Raw genomic sequence first — 20,447 nt, forward strand, 5'->3', positions numbered from 1 at the left:
GCTGCTGAGAATCCATCATCCTCTGTGAACGCTGGATCTTCATCCCTGATAGTCCATAGAAATAGAAATATAGAAATATCTTTATTGTCATTGTACATGTACAACGAAATTACAGTGCAATTTTTCCGGTGGAATAAAAAGTCAAGTAAGAATAAAAAACTAAAAACTGCGAAATAAGACAATATAAGAAAGATATGTTAAAAATATACAAAAAAATATAAAAAGGAGGGTACACCTTCTCCGGTTATTGCACGCTTCCCTAATAAATAAACTTTATTTAGCAGCGTTTAAAGCCAAAATGGCTCTCGGATAGAAGCTGTTTTTTAATCTGTTTGTCCTTGTTTTAATTGTTCTGTATCTTCTGCCTGAAGGCAGCAGTTCAAACTGGGAATGTCAAGGGGTCTGATGGATCCAGCAGAATGTTTTGAGCCTTTTTTAGGCAGCGGGAAATGTACAGTTCCTCCAGGGATGGGAGAGGGCAGCCAATGATCTTCTGGGCTCTCGTGGTGACTCTCTGGAGAGCTGTCCTAGCCGCAGCTGTGCAACTGACAAACCAGGCACAGACACAGTACGTTAAAATGCTCTCTATTGAGCAGCGGTAGGACACTAGCAGTTTCTCATTCAGTTTGTATTTCTTGTGAGGAGAAGAAATGGTTGCTCCTCTTCACAACACAGACAGGAACAATTTTACAAGGGGAAAACTTTTCAATGTTAAAAAAAGTTTATGCCTCGATTTGTTCTGGATTTGAGAGCAAAATGATTCTTTGTTGATGAACTGATGCAAAACTGAGGAATTCTGGGAGTCTACAGACGGCGGGGTTAGACAGCGGCCGCTCCTCAGATCCTCAATGAAACAAAGGTTAAAGATTCAATGTAAAAAGGAAGATATGACTTGCTTAGAGGCAGTGGCCATGAACATCACAGATTATCTTAAGCAGACATTTAATTAGAAAAAAAATTCAGATTACCGTACTTTTATTGAGCTAAACAGATACAAAAAGAAAAAGAAACAAAAATTAAAACAATTTATAGAATAACCATAAGGCTTTATAAAAGCCAAAGAATGTCAATACCTATAAACAGTGGCGGTTCTACACAAACTTACTCCCTGGGCGAGTAACCCTCCCGCCCCCATACAATTTGACAACATCCTTTGAGTTCCCTATCTTTTAGTTGTTCATATTACACAAAAAATGCATGGATTTTCTAGACTAGTATTACAGGGGTGTCATACTTAGTCACACAGAGTAATAAATTAATAAATTAATTAATAAATTAAGATAAACATTTACTGAACACACTAAAGCTAAACTTTAAACCTTTAAAACTGAACTTTTTGAACACAAATATGAATAAAGACAGACATGAACATTAATCCAGAAAAAATCAAGTTAAACCTTAAATAACGTATAATATTTTGGACTCCATAAAAATATATTCTGTCAAAATTATACAAACATGAACATGCTGCAGACCAAAACAAATAAAGCCTAGAAATATTAATAATTAGTAATAAATCAAAAAACGTTTTCTTTGCTCTTTTGTCATTCTTTTAGAGCTGGGCTTCCTGGCATCATTTCTAGCAATCAGTTCTTTTCTTGGTGTGTGTTGTCCTGTGTGTGTCTTGGTGAAACGGATCAGAGGGATTCGATTTTTTTTAAAACCTGTCATTGTGAATATCATTTTCATGTCTTATAAAACATTAAAAACTATTAATAGAACTCATCAAATGGATTACTCCAAAAATACTTGGTGTTTTTCTAATTTTGTGCAACACCAACAGCAGAAATCCTCCAAAAAAACTCAATCCATTCATAAACATCTGTAGTTTATTTATTAACTCAAAAAGTGCAGCTGTTTTACTGCATTACCTTCTGTCTTTATGTCAAATACTGACATCAACTAAACGACAGAAAAGACACGTAATAAAAATATCTACAATAGTTAGTAAATAATGACATTCATAACATGAGCTAATGAGTGATCCAACAGCACGTGATGATCCACGTGTTGCGTAATCATGGCTGCACTCCACTACCCCTCCCCTTTTCGCTTTTCAAACTGCGTGCTCCTTCTCTCAAAAAGGGAGCGCGCAGCTGCGGCCTAGAGTTGGTTGTTAGACTGAAAAAGACTCCCAATTAACTGTGTTAGTGTGATTCACCCAGTGCCCCCCTCTCAAATATATTGACTTATGTTCCAAACACTACCGCAAAGAGGTGAGGGCGCAAGTGTTCTGCAGTAGAGGGCGCCTTGTAACATTCAAAATGAAACCTTCAGATGTAGTGGTGGTCACGTGCACGTTGGGTCTGCTGTGTTGAATTGGGGAATAATCCCCTTTGCCTGGTCGAAATTGGGTTGAGCACGGGTTTTTCGTTTGACTAAGTGCCTTTTCATGTGGCAGTTTTACGTTGTTTCACTCTTAGTTGTTTTATCCTGTTGTATTTACTTCTTTTTTTTTTTGCACCATAGGTGTGGAGGGGGGAGAGTATGAAGACGTGGGTGTGATGTACTGTGTTAGGCGTGTCAAAATAAAAGCTTAAGCTGCCGGGTTTTGTAGGCGTACCAAAATTAAAGCTTAATTTGCCTTTTCTGTCATTGTCTTCCTTCCTTGATCATAGGTGTATTCTATTGAAAGAGCGCGGCCTACAGATTGCCGCCCCCTGGAAAATACCACCCACCTCACCCATATCAAAAACCGCCACTGCCTATAGAGCCAATAACATCTTCACTGCTAGTCCTCTCCCCCTGGTCAATGACTATGTTTGGTGGAAAGGTGTTTAGTCAGCCTCCTTTGGCTTATGTCTTTGTGTGGACCTGAGCAGACTTTATCTAGAGATGGAGCTCTGTGATCTCAGTCCGGAGTTAAGCAGTCAGAACTGGACTTTAGGAGTCCATCTTTGGAACCAGCAGAGAACCAACAAACAGCAGAAACCAGTATGGTGGGAAAGACTCTACACTTCTGAATGATGTTCACGTCCACTTTATTATTCACACCAAAGATTGGGACAGAACACTGAGAACCAAAAAGAACAGATAAAATTCCTAGAACAGTAACGTGATAATGAGCATCTGTGAAAGTTTGGTGACTGTTGCTTTAGTGTCTTCAGAACTATTGATCTTTTTTTCTTTTGATCCAAATTTCCATCCATATTCCTATAAATTTAACAAAGTGACTACCTCCCGAAACGTTTCTTGGAGTAAAACAGTAATGTGATCAGTCATCTGTGAAAGTTTGGTGACTAACTTTAGTGTCTTTAGACCTATTGAACATTTTTGATCAGATATGATTCATATCTTCATTAAGAATTCCAACAAAATGAAAACAATGACTTTCTTCCAAAATCTCTATTGTAGCATGAATATGATCATGAGTTTTCATTATTAGCTCATATCAATGTAACCAGTAATTACAGCCTGCAGCAGCAGCAGTCACTGACTGCAAGGACCATATTGTTTCCGCAGTTGGAAAGATTTCTGAATCTTTGAGCAGAAATATGACACCCGCCACATGCACCAAAATATGCACACACCTATGACCAGGTGAAAATGAATTTATGGCAAAGTGAGCGACCCCCGACCCACCCACCCAAGACACTGACATCACCACGAGCAATGCCAAAAAAAAATAGACAGAAAAGTTTCTTATGGTGCTCCAAAAGAAATTTCTAAATACAGTTAGTAATCCAAAACACGTGTGTCGGGGATACCCCAAGGAAGTTTTGGGATTATAATGGGTTGACCTACAGTTTGCCGGCCATTTTGTGGAAAACATTGAGAAGTGGCAATTTTTGTGTTTTTCGACACTATAGCGACATTTTTGTTTGTGCGATTTTCACGAAATTTCACCCACATGCCACTAGCTCGAGTCTACAAACACCACAGACATTTTGTTGACATTTGACCTTGAACTTTACCATCATTTACAAGAAAAAGGCTTCTCTCGCGTATGAGTTCTCATGTGTTTTTTGAGATTAACTATTTGACTAAAACGTTTATCACATTCTTTACAAGAAAAAGGCTTCTCTCCTGTGTGAGTTCTCATGTGTGTTTTGAGATTGTATTTTTGAGTAAAACTTTTATCACATTCTTTACAAGAAAAAGGCTTTTCACCTGTGTGTTTTCTTGTGTGTGTTTTGAGATGAGATGCATTACTGAAACTTGTATAACATACTTTACAAGAAAAAGGCTTTTCGCCTGTATGAATTCTCGTGTGTGCATTCAGACTAGATATTTGACTAAAACTTTTTTCACATATTTTACAAGGAAAAGGCCTCTCTCCTGTGTGAGTTCTCATGTGCGTGTTGAGATTTGATTTATGACTAAAACTTGTATCACATTCTTTACAAGAAAAAGGCTTTTCACCTGTGTGTTTTCTTGTGTGTGTTTTGAGATGAGATGCATTACTGAAACTTGTATAACATACTTTACAAGAAAAAGGCTTTTCGCCTGTATGAATTCTCGTGTGTGCATTCAGACTAGATATTTGACTAAAACTTTTTTCACATATTTTACAAGGAAAAGGCCTCTCTCCTGTGTGAGTTCTCATGTGCGTGTTGAGATTTGATTTATGACTAAAACTTGTATCACATACTTTACAAGAAAAAGGCTTTTCTCCTGTATGGGTTCTCATGTGAATTTTGAACTGAGACCAGCAACCAAAACTTTTACCACATTCTTCACAGATGTAAGATCTTTTATCAGACTCAGTTCTCATGTGAACTGACAAACTGGGTGCAATTCTTGTTCTTTTAACAGACGTTATAAAGGAAAGACACTTTTCTTTTGGGGATTGTTTGCATTTCGCAACCAACGTTATCATTCTGGATTTTTTAACAATATCAGAGTTCCACCGACTTTCTGACATGTGAGACCTGTCCACATTTTGGACATTACTTTTGTCTCTTCTCTTCCTCTGATCTCTGTTCTGTGTGTCTGTCTCTTCATCTTTAGTTGTGGATACTTCACGTTGGCTCCCTTCTTCATCCTGACTATAAGTTACATTTCTTAGATCTGCTTCACTGTTCTCATTTTCCTCATAAGTAGGAATCTCCATCAAGGTATCAGTCTCCTGCTTCAGTTCAAACTGTTTCCCATCCTGAGTAATGCAGAGCCCTTCTTGCTCCTCCTTAATCTGCTGAGGTTCTGGTTCTCCCTGTTCCACTCTGGAGTTCCTCTGCTGATTGGAGAGATCTTCCTCTTCAGTCAAATAATGCTCGGGGAGGACTGCAGGAAGACAAACACAAGGAGTCCTTTTACACTTTTAAAAGACTTTGTGAATCATTAAACACAAATAAATATCTAAATTAAACAAACATTAAACATTTAAAATGCTACTTTCCAAAGACCCATGGAAAGATTGAAAAATTGATGTGGTGATGGGATCTAAAAAACAGGTTGTTGGATTAACTTGGATGAAAACTCGACCAAGTGTTGCCGCTTCAACCAGGTCAAAACTTCTTCAAGTAAGATCAAGCCATCCTTTCCAAAAAAAAAAGATTTTATTGTTCATTTATCATGTTAGATCGGACAGAATTGATCTTGCCCCTGAAAGTCTCTGCAAAGTCCTCACATATTAAGGCAGAGGCTGGCATTGTGTTTTTATTCATTTTAGTACTCTGGGATTCTGGGGTTATTTTTATAGAGATGATGTTTGCAAAGTATGAATACCTGGTCTGTTTTACTGTTTGATTACATAGCTTTATTTGGTTTTGGTATGTTCAAATGTTTATTTCAACTTTCTGTTTTCTCCAATGTCTTTCAGCAGATCTTCAGGGTCTCTTCAATTGTTTGATTTCCTCAGTTTTCCAAGGGGTGTGGGTTTGTCTTTTTAGATTTTAATGAAGCAACTGAATCGAGACTGGATTTTAATTTACTGTTAAAACTTTCTACAATCAGGTCGCAGGGGGCTGGTAAGAGAAGTGGATCGTTACCATGAACAGATCTAATACATTTTTCGACCACATCAGGAGTCAAGTAGCGTTTCCTCGCCATTCTAACAGAGGTCTTTTGTATTATAAACCAGTGATTTTGAAAGGCACACAGTAATTGTCAGATACAGCCAGGTCCACATCAAGTGACACACTGGTAGGTAAACCATGACTGCTGACATGGTCAAGACTCTGCCTCCTGTTGTGAGTCATCTGCATAATATGCTTAAAATCCACGGAAGCAAGCAAGTCCATAAACTGAGTGGTGCAATAGTGCAACTTCCTGTCTATATGCAGGTTAAAATCACCAGTTATCTTCTTAAAGGAATTGTGGACAGATGCTGAGATCTCAGAAAACTCTGGTGTTCAAAGCTGGGGTACTGATCTAATAAAAATTTTCTTTAATTCCAAGGAGTTGGATATTATAAATTCAGTACCACCACCCTTTTTGTTCTCCGTGCTTGAAAAAAACAAAACTAACATTTGGTGGGGAAGCCTTTGTGAGAACGGTAGATGCCTCCATGCTTAGGGATGGGTACCGTGCCCCGGTATTGAAGCAGCCCCGGGGCCACATTCTTCAAGACCGCAGTATCGTTAAGATCTGACCTGAACGGTTCTGCTATGGGTACTGGAGAAGATACTCTTTCTTTTTTGTGTCCCACAAGAGTTATCTGCTACGACGGAGTATTAGGGCCACCAAAAAAAAAAAAAAAAAAACACCAAAAAAAAAAAAAAAAGTAAAATTACGAGTTTTTATCTCCTACATTTATGAGATAAAAACTCGTAAATTTATGAGAAAAAACTCGTAATTTTACAAGATTTTAAGTCGTAAATTTATGAGGAATAAACTCGTAAATTTACGATATAAGTGGGAGTGAGCATGCAGAGCAGCAGGTGAACGCCGCGCAGCAACAGAGCAGACCGACTAAACTTTGTTGAACAGGTGAGCTGAATGAGCTTGAACGTTCCAAATATCTGGAAGCTCATTTGTTTGATTTACAATTTATTCAAGTTTTATTTATTGATGGTTGGTTTGCAGGATCCCTGCAGCCCGATGAAGCCATCGGTGTCCCTGCAGCTTTCCACTTCAATCCTTTCTTCCTCCACCAAAAACAAGATCTCTACGTTTTTTTGGGGGCATTTTCAACGTTCTAATGCTAATATAATAGACTATTTTCATTCATCTTTGTTGTTTGATGATATAACGGGACGTTTACTTCCGCATTGGTGTTCGGATCTGATGACAGGTTCATGACGTAAGGTGACAGATGAACTTCAGGGTTTGTGAATGAAAAGGGGAATAAAAGCTGCAACAATCCTCTGCACCCAAACGTGTCTCTGAGCTCCTTATTTTACATATGAAACTCCGCTTTACTGACACTGAACCCCGGAAACCGGCTCCACTGATCTGATTTTGAGTCGCCAAAGGTTCAGAATCTCTTTGTTTCAAACCTATAATAAACCTGGAAATAAAGCTTCACAAAAGGCTCCACATCTTTCATCTTCAAGCGATGCTCCGATAAACGGACAACTTCGGTGTTTTCTTCTTGTTAATCTATGACTTTTTTCTCGTAAATTTACGAGTTTTTTCTCGTAAATTTACGAGATAAAATGTCGTAATTTTACTTTTTTTTTTTTTTTTGGTGGCCCTAATACTCCGTCGTAATCTGCCATAGTTAACTCACCAAGTCAGTCAATTTTCCGCTAAGTAATGATGACATTAATTTTGGTATTCTCGTTGAAGCGGAGAGCTCTGTCTGTCTATTTGTGTGCAAGGGGGGCGGGGCTGTTTTTCAGACAGCACGCGCCGCGCGCGCACACACACAAGACAAGGCAGCGCACACACAGTCAGTGGCGATCTCGTAGGGGACACGTGAAGCGCCCTAGACTAAGAACACCCGTTTCTGAGTAAAATTAATGAAGTTTGCATCAAGGAGCCCCTGCCATCCTGTCACCTTGCTGCTACGATGACCGCATGTTCCGCTGTTGGAACACGCTGGAGCGGCGTGTTCTACACAAACAGGTAGAGAGATTAGTTTCACCGCTTATGATTCCAGACCTGTGACAAACTATCAGCTGCTTCCTAATACTTAATAATAATTAATGACTTATGATAGTTGTCATCCGTAAAATTAATATAATTTATTGGGTTTACTGGATTTAAACAAAAATAAATAAATAGAAAGGAGTCTGCATCAAAGTGAATTTGTTTCCATCATCTCACTTAACTTAACTTAACTTAACTCTGGTGTTTGACAGACAGAAAAGTCTATTCAAGTTTGTGGAAAATGGACAAAAGATCAAAGGAAACATCACGCTCATAAAGAATAAAAAATAATTAGATTAAATAATTAAAATGAATATCCTGTATGGAACATTCTCATGTATAAAGTAAATTTTTTTGTTAAAAAAAAACTGTTGTTGCATAATGAGGAAATAAAACACTTTATGTTCTTAATTTGTTATTTATTTATTTTTCGTCCTCAAAAAGTATCGATAAGAGTACCGTTAAAATACCGGATCGAAAAGCAGTATCGATAAGAGTACCGTTAAAACCTTAACGATACCCATCCCTATCCATGCTCACCCATGTTTCTGTTAAAAAGTGACCATCAATGTTATAATCTTGGATAAAATCATTAATAATAAAAGTTTTGTTAGATAAAGACTGAAAGTTAAAAGAGGAGGGTGGATTGTTGGTTGTTGAAAGTGCTTCCTCAGGCCTTGGTGCTTCCTTTAGTGGACGAAAGCAGAAGATGTTTGGTTTTCTACCAGAACGTCTCCTCATGGAAGACCTGTCTGTGATAATGGTCGTAAAGGAATAGGCTGGAGGGGGGGGGGGGGGGGGGGGCATGAATCGGAGGAAAGCAGTGTTGATGAGTAAAGCAGTTTTTGTTGGGGAATGTGGGAGGAAGATACAGGATCCAGTCAATCACTTCCTAAGACTGATATCTGCACAGATGAAAAGGAAGTTTGGGCTGGTGTGGACATGATGGATGCAGGCTGGACAGATTGTCTGATGTTGGCAGCTAAAACATTGCTGCTCAGTGAACTGGGGTGGATCCCATTAGTTTTATTAAAAAAAAGAGTTGCTGTTCCAAAAAAAACTCTTCTAAGCTCTTTTCAGTTATTTATTTGTGCACAGAATAGGCTCGCACGCACATGGCCATGCACAGGTGATCCACGCACTCAGAAGGCACTAACAGACACACACAATATTTTGCCTTAAGGCCCGTACACACCGGGACGAATTTCGCCCGCGATTTTTGCCGACGTTTAACGCCTCGTGACTTAACAAAGGGCACCAATGAGAGTGTGCACACCGACGCGGAAAAACGCCACACGTAAAAGCGTCAAAAAAAAAAACGCCTCGGGTTCGTTTTTTGTTTTTTTTGACGCGTCGCGTCGAAATCTATTCGACCAATGAGAATGCCGCTTTTGCACACGTGTCTGGAGCCTCTGAAGTTACAGTAAAACACAACTTGGGGGCGCTCAAACCCAAAACTGCCTTGCTGAGCACAGATACCAGCGAAGAAGATAGACGCCGAGTTGCATCTACACAGCCGCGAAGAAATAATGACGGACATTCTAAAATATCCCCGAACCAAGCACCAGTTGGAGCTACTGGTGCTTGAAATATTCATGTTTTCTTTGTATTATTCTGACAAGCGCTTAAATACTAAAATCGCCTGGGTGTGAACACAAAAAACGTGGCGATAAACGCTGGCGAATATTCGTCCCGGTGTGTACGGGCCTTAACACTCTCCCAGTCAGCATAGATATGTTCAGTCTTAACACACCGGGATGAATATTCGCCAGGCGTTATTCGCCAGCGTTTTTCGCCACGTTTTTTGTGTTCACACCCAAGCGATTTTCGCTGACGATGAGCCGAGTGAACATGCAATTTCATTCCCTGCCATTAGATGGCGCTTAATGTAAAAAAGAAATACTCCTGTACACAAGGTGGCGCTGCGCAACTTTACGCTTCTTAAAGTCGCTTTTCACTCAGAAGAAGGGAGCAAGTATTTACGCGCTTGTCAGAATCATACAAAGAAAACATGAATATTTCAAGCACCAGTTGCCTCAACTGGTGCTTGGTTCGGGGATATTTTAGAATGTCCGTCATTATTTCTTCGCGGCAGTGTAGACGCTACTTGGCGTCTATCTTCTTCGCTGGTATATGTGTTCAGCAAGGCAGTTTTGTGTTTGAGCGCCCCCAAGTTGTGTTTTACTGTAACTTCAGAAGCTCCAGACACGTGTGCAAAAGCGCCATTCTCATTGGTCGTATAGTATTCGACGCGACGCGTCAAAAAAAAAAAAAAACGAACCCGAGGGTTTTTTAAAAAGTGACGCTTTGACGTGTGGCGTTTTTTCGCGTCGGTGTGCACACTCTCATTGGTGCCCTTTGTTTAGTCACGAGGCGTTAAACGTCGGCGAAAATCGCGGGCGAAATTCGTCCCGGTGTGAACAGGCCTTTATGTTATTAGCTGGAATGTGTGTGGACTTGGGGCAAAGAGGCTGAAAGTTTTAAACCACCTGAATGATCTAAAAGCAGAGACCCACTTCTTTAAATCAGTTGATCATCTCATTGTGTTACTCACAATTTTCATAGTACTCTGCTAGTTACAACTCCAAACAAATACGTTGCTGCTTTAATTAATAAAAATATAAAGTTTACCCATAGGAACACACTGCGTAACTGTGTTACACTTCTGTTACACAGTTACACAGAAGCCAGATTTGTAATCATTAATATATCAGAGGGGAGGGGTCCTGAAGTAAAAACAGTTGATGGACAGGAGATTAAAAATTAAAAATAAATGTGCAGCGCTTGCCTCTGAGCAGAGGCGAGTCCTGCTTAAAGGTAAGTGAGCACGCCTATAAGTTACTGCTGCTCTCAGTGACTTTTATCAGTACGTTTTTTTTTTTAACCAGCCCTGTTCCTACCATATTGCTGCCGTGTTACTGCCGTGTCACATCCACTATTTGGAAAGAAAAGCTCAGGTATATTATTAAAACTTTGAAAACTCTTTCTGTGTACCCTCTTTCTTTGTAAATATCATGTGTTGAACCTTCCCTGCAATTACTTTTTTCTTTCTTTCCTCTCCGCCGAAGGCGGATCTTCCTTCGGTTGTTCACTTCCCTGTTCGGACCCTCAGAGCCTCCAGAGTGGGTTATTAAAGAATCATTCATCGTTCTTCTGGGGGAAACCTTCTTTTATCACAGTTCTCTTTCACTCTGTATAACAAACATAAACACACACCCCAACACACTTTCGCTGCTCTTCCTCTCACTCCCTCTTGCGCTGCATGCGCGCTCTACCCTCCTTCCGCTTCTGACACACGCGGACAGTTTCAGCACATACACATCCTCAATCTACAACATGTTTCAATGTGGGCACATGTGGCGTATAGACAGGTGCGGCTTATGTATGTACAAAATGGATTATCCTTTACAAATATAATGGGTGCGGCTTGTAATCAGGTGTGCTCAATAGCCCGGAAATTATGAAATTATCCTGTATATAATGAAAAATATGGTAGTATTAGCATTCATGGGACGCTGTATCCTGTTTGTTACTGTGCAGCAGACAGATCACCAGCCTGAAAAAGAGCCCTAAAAAAAGAAGAAGAAGAAAAAAAAAATATTTGTATGCGATTCCAGACCCTCAGTTTGCAGACCCCTGACCTAAAAACAAAAATACTCCGTAAAAAACAAAGCTGGCTCTATTGAAACTCCATGAAAAAGCTTTTAGTGAAACTTTTTAACACAACATTATTAGCAAAATAGGAAAACTCAATACAACAACTACAGTATTACAAATGACACACAGAAACAGATACACTGCACACACAGCTGCTGTTCATTGCACTTACTGCCAATTCTAAAGTTAAGTTCACACCATCATCTGCAACTAGGGATGGGTACCGAAACCTGTTTTTTTTTTGTACCGGTGCAATGTCATCAATTTTTACTCAACAACATTTTTATTTGCACCAACAAAGAAACAGAGCAGACATGGCGTGCACTACTTTGCTTTGATGTGGATTGAAAAGATGGACCGTCTTTCTTCACCGCTTTTCTTTTCCTGCTCCAGTGATAAGGGGGGGGGGGGTGCTCATGCTTTAGTAGTCACAGGTATCCCTCTGCTGACAAAAGACAAAACATACAGAGGCCACGGGGATGGCAGAGCGACCAAAAAGGTCCAACGTGGAGCTGTATTTTTCCAAAGTAGGCAGAACACGCGCCTCAGATGTAACAAAAATGTGGCTGTAAGGCCAGTAGCAGTAACCTGTCCAAACATCACAAAAAAAATACACCAGATTTGAGGGGTTTAGGGAAAAATAGATTTGGCGATATATTGCATTATTTCATTCATTCATTCATTCACCTTCTAAGCTGTTTTGTCCCTTTAGGGGTCACGGGGCTGCCAGAGTCTATCCTGGCCACTCGTGGGCGAAGGCAGGGGACCGTGACATCCTGGATAGGTCGCCAGTCTGTCGCAGTGCCACAAATCACACACCCAAACACACACACTCACATTTACATCTAAGGACACTTTGGAGTAATCAATTAACCTATGAAGCATGTTTTTTGACGGTGGGAGGACGCTGGAGTCCCTGGAGAAGAGCCTAGCATGCATGGGGAGAACATGCAAACAACACACAAAAAGGTCACCCACTGATGTTCTGTTTCAGGTCCCCCAGCCGGAAACACCATGCAGCCAACAAGCGGACCAAAGTTCTGCGGAACCTCACAGCAATCGATTCTAGTTTAGCGACCTGATGGATCAGAATGATGTGTACAACGCTCTGAAAAAAGGCCAACATTGTGGGGATGAGCTGTGTTTACTTCCGCGTGTGAATGTCCCGTAAAATAAAGCATATAGGCCACATTAAAGAGCTCTCCTTCACCCTGTCATGTTGCCTCATCCCTACAATTAATTGTTCTTGGAAAGATTTTCTGTGTTTTTTTCCCTTTATTTTTAAAGCACCGTTCAGGCTCCTGAACTATTTAAAAGAACTGGAGAAGCTAAATTAAGCAATGTCAAAAAACTTTATTTCCTAAATTGTACATGTTCTATTTTTTTTTCTTATACTGAAAAATATTTGTTGTAAAAATCCGACAATGTTGACTGTTCCCTTTAAGAACACATATTGTAATTTACCAAAATAAAAGCACTATACAAAACTTGGGAAAAAGCAACTTGTATATGAAATACAGTTGCAGTGCTTAACATTGTGATACTTAAATAAAGGAAACTTTACCATTTTATTACATTGTAATGCATATTAATATTAAGTTGATTTTTTTTCTAAGTCACACTGCTATGTACAAATTCGCAATACGTATCGCATCATAGGACGCGTATCGGGATATGGTATCGTATCGCCAGACTCTTGCCGATACACACCCCTAGCAGATTCTAGCGGAGATACAAGCAGCATTTGAAAGTGAGATGTCAAAGTGAGACGTCTAGAACCGCTATAGCTTCAACAGGTGAGTCTTCTAGCGGTACACACATGGAACACGTGACTCAAGTGTTATTTATCAAAAATAAGTGCAAGAAATTGAATACAAAATACGAAAATGAGTACAGCTACCAGCGCGTAAAAAAAAAAACAATCATATAATATTAACAGGCTGAATGTTCATATTGTGCCTCAGTAATAATAAAATACCCAATATATAATGTAAATGAATTAAAATACAACATTGTGCAAACAAAAAGATAACTTTCTTTTTCTCAACCTTTTTACAACCTATTTAAGACAAAAAAAATATCCCTCATACTTGTACCTGTAATTACCAAGTTCTTCCATTGTTTGTCTGTAACAAAGCCGGTCATTAAATAGTAAAAAAAAAATGATAATTTGACTAATCGTAGGTGGTCTATTGAACCCTTTGTTTTGTTTATTTTTCAGAATTGAAAGCTCTTTCATTTAAGTCGCCAAATTGTGTCTCTGGGCCTCAATAGGGCATCTCTCCTTTGATGAATACATACCTATAGCGTGAAGTTGAAGCTGTGGTTTCCAGACGACATCCAGCAGTCTGCGCTGACGACAGAGCTCCTCCTCGTACTGGACGATGGTTCCTTCACAGAGTCGGAAGATTTCTTCAGCAGCAGCAGCTAGTCGCTCGCTGATCAACTCTCTCAGATGCTGAAGGGAAGGCATGGTTCCTTCAGCAGCAGAAAGTTGTTCGCTGACAGAACCTTCCTGAGGTTCTGAAGACATGGTTCCTGCTCCGATCTTCAGCTCCAACTCCCACAAACACCGCCGTCCTCTTCACTGCAGCTCCGATCGATCATCTGCTAGTCTCACAATCACAGCAATCCACGTTGTCTTTCCGTTCAAACTTCTTCACTCATTTACGACACTTTGGAAAATGCTGAGAGTTCCCACATGAACCACGTGTCGTCCTTTCTGTCCAAAAACCTCACAAACGTCCCACAAAACACCACCGTCCTCTCAGCACACGCTAACGCTGCTAGCCTGCTAACAAGCTAACGCTGCTAGCTCCCCTAGCTCCACGGTTTGTTTACTTCCTGTTCACGTGCAAAAACTTTATTTAAATAGAATAGTATAACATGTTTAGGAGGACCTCTATGTGGTTTAAAATACGTCCAATATATTTTGAAAGCAATCATAAGATATTAAATAAGAGAAAAAATAAAATCGCCGGTCAACTTTAGAGGAGCTGTCATGACGTCATGACACTGTACCTAATTACAATGCCCATATCGTTATCATACCAGGTTTTGACAGAGACAACAATTGAAGCTTCAAAAGAAAATAATAAATAACTTTCAGGCTTGCCACTTAAATTGGTTTCGACGAAAAAAAGAGTGTTATTAGATGGAGAGGTTAAACCTCTTTTTCCGAGTTTCCGGTTCCGGCTGATGATTTCAGGGCGCCATCTTGTTGTCTGCAGCCAGCCATTCACTATGCACGATCCGCTAGCAGTAAAAAAAAAAAAAAAAAACGATCCGCTAGCAGCGTTAGCTTGTGTTGAGAGGCCGGTGTTTTCTTGGGACGTTTGTGAGGTTTTTGGACAGAAAGGACGACACGTGGTTCTTGTGGGAACTCTCAGCATTTTTCAAAGTGTCGTAAATGAGTGAAGAAGTTTGAACGGAAAGACAACGTGGATTGCTGTGATTGTGAGACTAGCAGATGATCGATCGGAGCTGCAGTGAAGAGGACGGCGGTGTTTGTGGGAGTTGGAGCTGAAGATCGGAGCAGGAACCATGCCTTCAGAACCTCAGGAAGGTTCTGTCAGAGAACAACTTTCTGCTGCTGAAGGAACCATGCCTTCCCTTCAGCCTCTGAGAGAGTTGATCAGCGAGCGACTAGCTGCTGCTGCTGAAGAAATCTTCCGACTCTGTGAAGGAACCATCGTCCAGTACGAGGAGGAGCTCTGTCGTCAGCGCAGACTGCTGGATGTCATCTGGAAACCACAGCTGCAGGTCCAAACAATAGGTATATGTTCACCAAAACAAAGGAGATAGAAGCCCTTCATATGTCACTGAATTCTCCATCGGATTTCAGTTTTATTTAGTATTTTACTGCAGCTGGTTCCCTCAGGTTTCTTGATTTAGTGGATTCCCTAAATATTAGCAGCAGAAGCTGTTTGTATTGTTTCATCATTGTTATGTTACCACAGTAAGTTTGAGGCTAAGGAAGTTGATAACCTCAGCTTTCGGTTCCAGAAATGGAGGTATGTCTACGACGCTGAAGTTGGCTTCCGATTCACAGCTTCCGATTCGCAAATGCACTAAAGAAACATTCCGCTGCATTTTTCGCATTAAGATCACCCAAAACCGGGTCCTGTTCAAAAACCGCTGGACCTGGATTGCTCAAACCTGGATTAAATTATGCATTAGATACTAAACAACACATTAAATATAGTTTCTGATTTGTGAAACCTTCCTCTGATTTGTGAAAATGTGAAATAGGTTGATGTTTATCACATTTTACGCACTGAGTCCACTTCAGACCAGGTCCTGTTCAAAAACCGCAGGACCTGGACTGCTCAAACCTGGATTAAATTATAATTAAAATAGTAAAGAACACAATAAACACTGTTTCTGATTTGTGAAACCTTCCTCTGATTTGTGAAAATGTCAAATAGGTTGATTTTTTTATCGCATTTTACGCCCAGAGTCCACCTTAGACTAGGTCCTGTTCAAAAACCGCAGGACCTGGACTGCTCAAACCTGGATTAAATTATGCATTAGATACTAAAGAATACATTAAATACAGTTTCTGATTTGTGAAACCTTCCTCTGACTTGTGAAATAAGTTGATTTTTATCGCTTTTTCTCAGACCCGGTCCTGTTCATGAAATTTGGGTGGAAATGTATTTTTTTATTCCTTAACACTTTTTTTATTCTGCATTGTACTATTGTATTTGTTATCACAGGTTTGAGCCGGTGGCCCTAACATATCACCTGGGTGACCAAAATCACTTTGTTGCAATCCACAGACTTCTGCTCAGACAAAAACTGGCACTTTTACGATGCACTACACTTTTGTTTTACGATGCACTAATCCAAGAAGGCTAGACGAAGCGACATCAAAATCTCAGTATACAAAAGAAACTGGGAAACAGATGTCAGATTGAACAAATAGATATGGTCATGGTTAGCATGTACCCCTGACTTAAGTTTTGTTTTTTTGTTCAATATTTCTTGGTTTGTTTTCTGATTTACTTTAAAGTTCCTGTTATGGTGTTTTCCTTAAAGTTGTCCTTCCCTTGTCCCCATTATCCTTAAATATCATAAAATTCGATGAAATGATACTATTTCCCACAGCGGTTTTTGAACAGGACCCGGCCTGAAGTGGACTGCGTAAAATGCAATAAAAAATCAACCTATTTCACATTTTCACAAATCAGTGGAAGGTTTTACAAATCAGAAACTGTATTTAGTGTGTTCTTTACCATCTAACGCATAATTTAAGTCAGGTTTGAGCAGTCTAGGTCCTGCGGTTTTTGCACAGGACCTGGTCTGAAGTGGACTTTGTGCGTAAAATGCGATTAAAAATCAACCTATTTAACATTTTCACAAATCAGAGGAAGGTTTCACAAATCAGAAACTGTATTTAATGTATTCTTTAGTATCTAATGCATAATTTAATCCAGGTTTGAGCAGTCCAGGTCCAGCGGTTTTTGAACAGGACCTAGTCTGAAGTGGACTAAGTGTGTAAAATGGGATAAAAATCAACCAATTTCACATTTTCACAAATCAGAGGAAGGTTTCACAAATCAGAAACAGTGTTTATTGTGTTGTTTACTATCTAAATTATCATTTAATCCAGGTTTGAGCAATCCAGGTCCAGCGGTTTTTGAACAGGACCTGGTCTGAAGTGGACTAAGTGTGTAAAATGGGATAAAAATCAACCAATTTCACATTTTCACAAATCAGAGGAAGGTTTCACAAATCAGAAACAGTGTTTATTGTGTTCTTTACTATCTAAATTATCATTTAATCCAGGTTTGAGCAGTCCAGGTCCTGCGGTTTTTGAACAGGACCTGGTCTGAAGTGGACTAAGTGTGTAAAATGGGATAAAAATCAACCAATTTCACATTTTCACAAATCAGAGGAAGGTTTCACAAATCAGAAACAGTGTTTATTGTGTTGTTTACTATCTAAATTATCATTTAATCCAGGTTTGAGCAATCCAGGTCCAGCGGTTTTTGAACAGGACCTGGTCTGAAGTGGACTAAGTGTGTAAAATGGGATAAAAATCAACCAATTTCACATTTTCACAAATCAGAGGAAGGTTTCACAAATCAGAAACAGTGTTTATTGTGTTCTTTACTATCTAAATTATCATTTAATCCAGGTTTGAGCAGTCCAGGTCCTGCGGTTTTTGAACAGGACCTGGTCTGAAGTGGACTCAGTGCGTAAAATGTGATAAACATCAACCTATTTCACATTTTCACAAATCAGAGGAAGGTTTCACAAATCAGAAACTATATTTAATGTGTTGTTTAGTATCTAATGCATAATTTAATCCAGGTTTGAGCAATCCAGGTCCAGCGGTTTTTGAACAGGACCTGGTCTAAGGTGGACTCAGTGCGTAAAATGCGATAAAAATCAACCTATTTGACATTTTCACAAATCAAAGGAAGGTTTCACAAATCAGAAACTGTGTTTAATGTGTTCTTTAGTATGTAATGCATAATTTAATCCAGGTTTGAGCAGTCCAGGTCCAGCGGTTTTTGAACAGGACCTGGTCTAAGGTGGACTCAGTGCGTAAAATGTGATAAACATCAACCTATTTCACATTTTCACAAATCAGAGGAAGGTTTCACAAATCATAAACTATATTTAATGTGTTCTTTAGTATATAATGCATAATTTAATCCAGGTTTGAGCAGTCCAGGTCCAGCGGTTTTTGAACAGGACCTGGTTTTAGGGTGGTCTTAGTGCGAAAAATGCAGCGGAATGTTTCTTTAGTGCCCTCGCGAATCGGAAGCTGTGAATCGGAAGCTAACTTCAGCGTCGTGGTATGTCTCAGGGTAGGTCAAGTTGCCATGGCAACTCATGCTCTGAACATAACCTGTCTGGAGCAGGTTTAGTTGAAGGTTAGTTTGTTTACAGAGAGGTGAGGCAGCATGGTGTGTCCATTTGAAGATGATTTAGTGGATGAAGAAGCTCAGATAATACTTTTTTCACTGTGAGAGGATGATAAGATCACATATGGATGTTGGAACGAGAAACCTTTTTACATTGTTGATCTAACTTAACTATTCGCTTCAGTTAAGATAAATCAATTTATTTTTAGTTAAGTCAGCTTAAAAATAACACGTAGTTTTCAGACAGTTATTTTACTTTCATTCTAATTATTTCAATAAAGTAGGTGTAACTTTGGTGCTGCTGTTAGATCGGCACCGCAAGGGATTGTGGGATATCATTCCCTTTGCCTGTCTGGGAGCCGGTTTGGTTCGTGCTGGTTTGCGGCGCCTTCCGTCTGTGAAACCTGGGTTCGAATCCGGGCTGCTCCCTGTTCCCTTCTCTACCTCTGTGCCGGTCCCAAGCCCGGTTGCTTTGAGAAGGTTGCGTCAGGAAGGGCATCCGGCGTAAAACATTGCCAAGTTTACCATGCGACTCGTTGGCTGTGGCGACCCCTGATGGGAAAAGCCGAAAGAGAAAGAAGATTCCCTTTGCCTGTCTGGACGTATTTGGGTTTAAGGCCGCATTTACACTGCAGGTCTTGATGCTCATATCCGATTTTCTGACTATATCCGATTTTTTTGTCGACCCGCTTACATCATCTTTTAAAAGTGACCCGTATCTGGTTTTTGCATTTACACTATACAATGCTGAAACTATCAAACATAGACGTTCTGAGGACTACGTAGCAGTATTTCCGCATTCCGCGGACCTCTTTCGGACTTTTGTGATTGCGGTTGTCATGGAGGCAAGGCGGCGACGGAAGGAGGCGTTGCCTTGGGCGATCCTGAGGGGATGCACGGGGGAGGAAAAGAAGGAGGGTTGCTCGGCTCTCTCTGACTTTTGAATGATGAAGTGTTTGCAGGTGTGCTGTACTAACAGTTTGATCCAAGTGTTGAACCTTTCCTGCGCGATGACTTCTCTTTTCTGACCGTAGTCAGAAACACACGGGAGATTTCCTCGGGGTTCACTTTTCCGTTCTGAACCCCCAGACTCCAGAGTGGGCTAAGAAAGACTCCAAAACTTTTGGGAGAGACACCTTATTTTTAATTTACGGTTCTCCGACACTCCCCCGCTCCGCGCTCACACCCCCTCTCTCTCCTTACACACACACGCAAGCACGTGCGTGCGTGCGCGCTCACACACACATGGTCCCCATCATACACGCCCCCCAAAGAAATTAACAGCTTCTAGCCTTTTCCATAGCAACGGTGTCCCGCTTGATTAGTTACCGTTTGCGTCCCGACCGGACATAACAGCGGTTTCCAACTATGGTCTGAAGCCTGAGGCTGAAAGGTAACACGCTGACAGCAAAATCAGTGCACAAAAAGCATCTTAATAAGTCATGTGATCTCAGTTGGTGGTGTCCTGAGTTGATGTCACTCACGTACGACTCTCATTTACTGGGGAATATCCGATTTGTCTGCTTACATGGCACACGCAAATGCACGTATCCGATTCGTTTCCGATTTATTTCCACATATGAGAGAGGCCTGTATCCGATCTGAGAAAAACGGAATCCATGCGCTTTTGTCCTGCTTACACATTCACCGATCATATCCGATCTGTGCTACGTGAGAGGAAAAAATCGGAATTGGGTCACTTGAACCGTGCAGTGTAAAGGCGGCCTAAGTGTGGCTTTTTGACCAAATGTGTTCAGTTGTTTAGCTTTTTTACTGTGTTTTGTCTAGTTATTTGTCCTGTTATGTTTAATTCTTTCTGCACCATGAGTGAGAGGGAGAGAGAGCATGATGAGGTTTATATAGCATCACTATTTATAAGTATTATATACTAAGTTAAAGTCAAAGTAATGGTAAATGACGTCTTGAGTCATTTTGCAA

At 40.2% G+C, this 20,447-nt stretch overlaps 5 protein-coding genes across 8 annotated transcripts in view; 2 read left to right on the plus strand and 3 right to left on the minus strand.

The window, feature by feature from the left end:
- LOC110013798 (gastrula zinc finger protein XlCGF28.1) overlaps positions 1 to 20,447 on the minus strand; it is a 989,290-nt gene that overhangs the window by 606,724 nt on the left and 362,119 nt on the right. The gene's annotated exons all lie outside the window — the stretch shown is intronic.
- LOC101169839 (NLR family CARD domain-containing protein 3) overlaps positions 1 to 20,447 on the plus strand; it is a 1,010,604-nt gene that overhangs the window by 475,429 nt on the left and 514,728 nt on the right. The window lies entirely within an intron of this gene.
- LOC105355408 (NACHT, LRR and PYD domains-containing protein 12-like) overlaps positions 1 to 20,447 on the minus strand; it is a 768,227-nt gene that overhangs the window by 161,674 nt on the left and 586,106 nt on the right. The window lies entirely within an intron of this gene.
- LOC105355360 (gastrula zinc finger protein XlCGF57.1-like) lies at positions 2,965 to 14,186 on the minus strand. The gene is made up of 2 exons (XM_023962587.1): positions 13,933 to 14,186; positions 2,965 to 5,223 (listed from the first exon to the last, which is right to left on the minus strand). Exons 1-2 carry the CDS (start codon positions 14,162 to 14,164, stop codon positions 3,917 to 3,919), a joined length of 1,539 nt encoding a protein of 512 aa, XP_023818355.1. The 5' UTR covers positions 14,165 to 14,186; the 3' UTR covers positions 2,965 to 3,916.
- Positions 15,269 to 20,447, plus strand: part of LOC111948683 (zinc finger protein 239-like) — a 65,348-nt gene continuing 60,169 nt past the window's right edge. Inside the window, exon 1 of the mRNA XM_023962788.1 lies at positions 15,269 to 15,393. The gene's annotated coding sequence lies outside the window, so the exon portion shown is untranslated. The remainder of the gene's footprint in view (positions 15,394 to 20,447) is intronic.

The sequence above is a fragment of the Oryzias latipes genome, chromosome 2 (genome assembly GCF_002234675.1).
Source record: "Oryzias latipes chromosome 2, ASM223467v1".
NCBI classification, from domain to species: Eukaryota; Metazoa; Chordata; class Actinopteri; order Beloniformes; family Adrianichthyidae; genus Oryzias; species Oryzias latipes.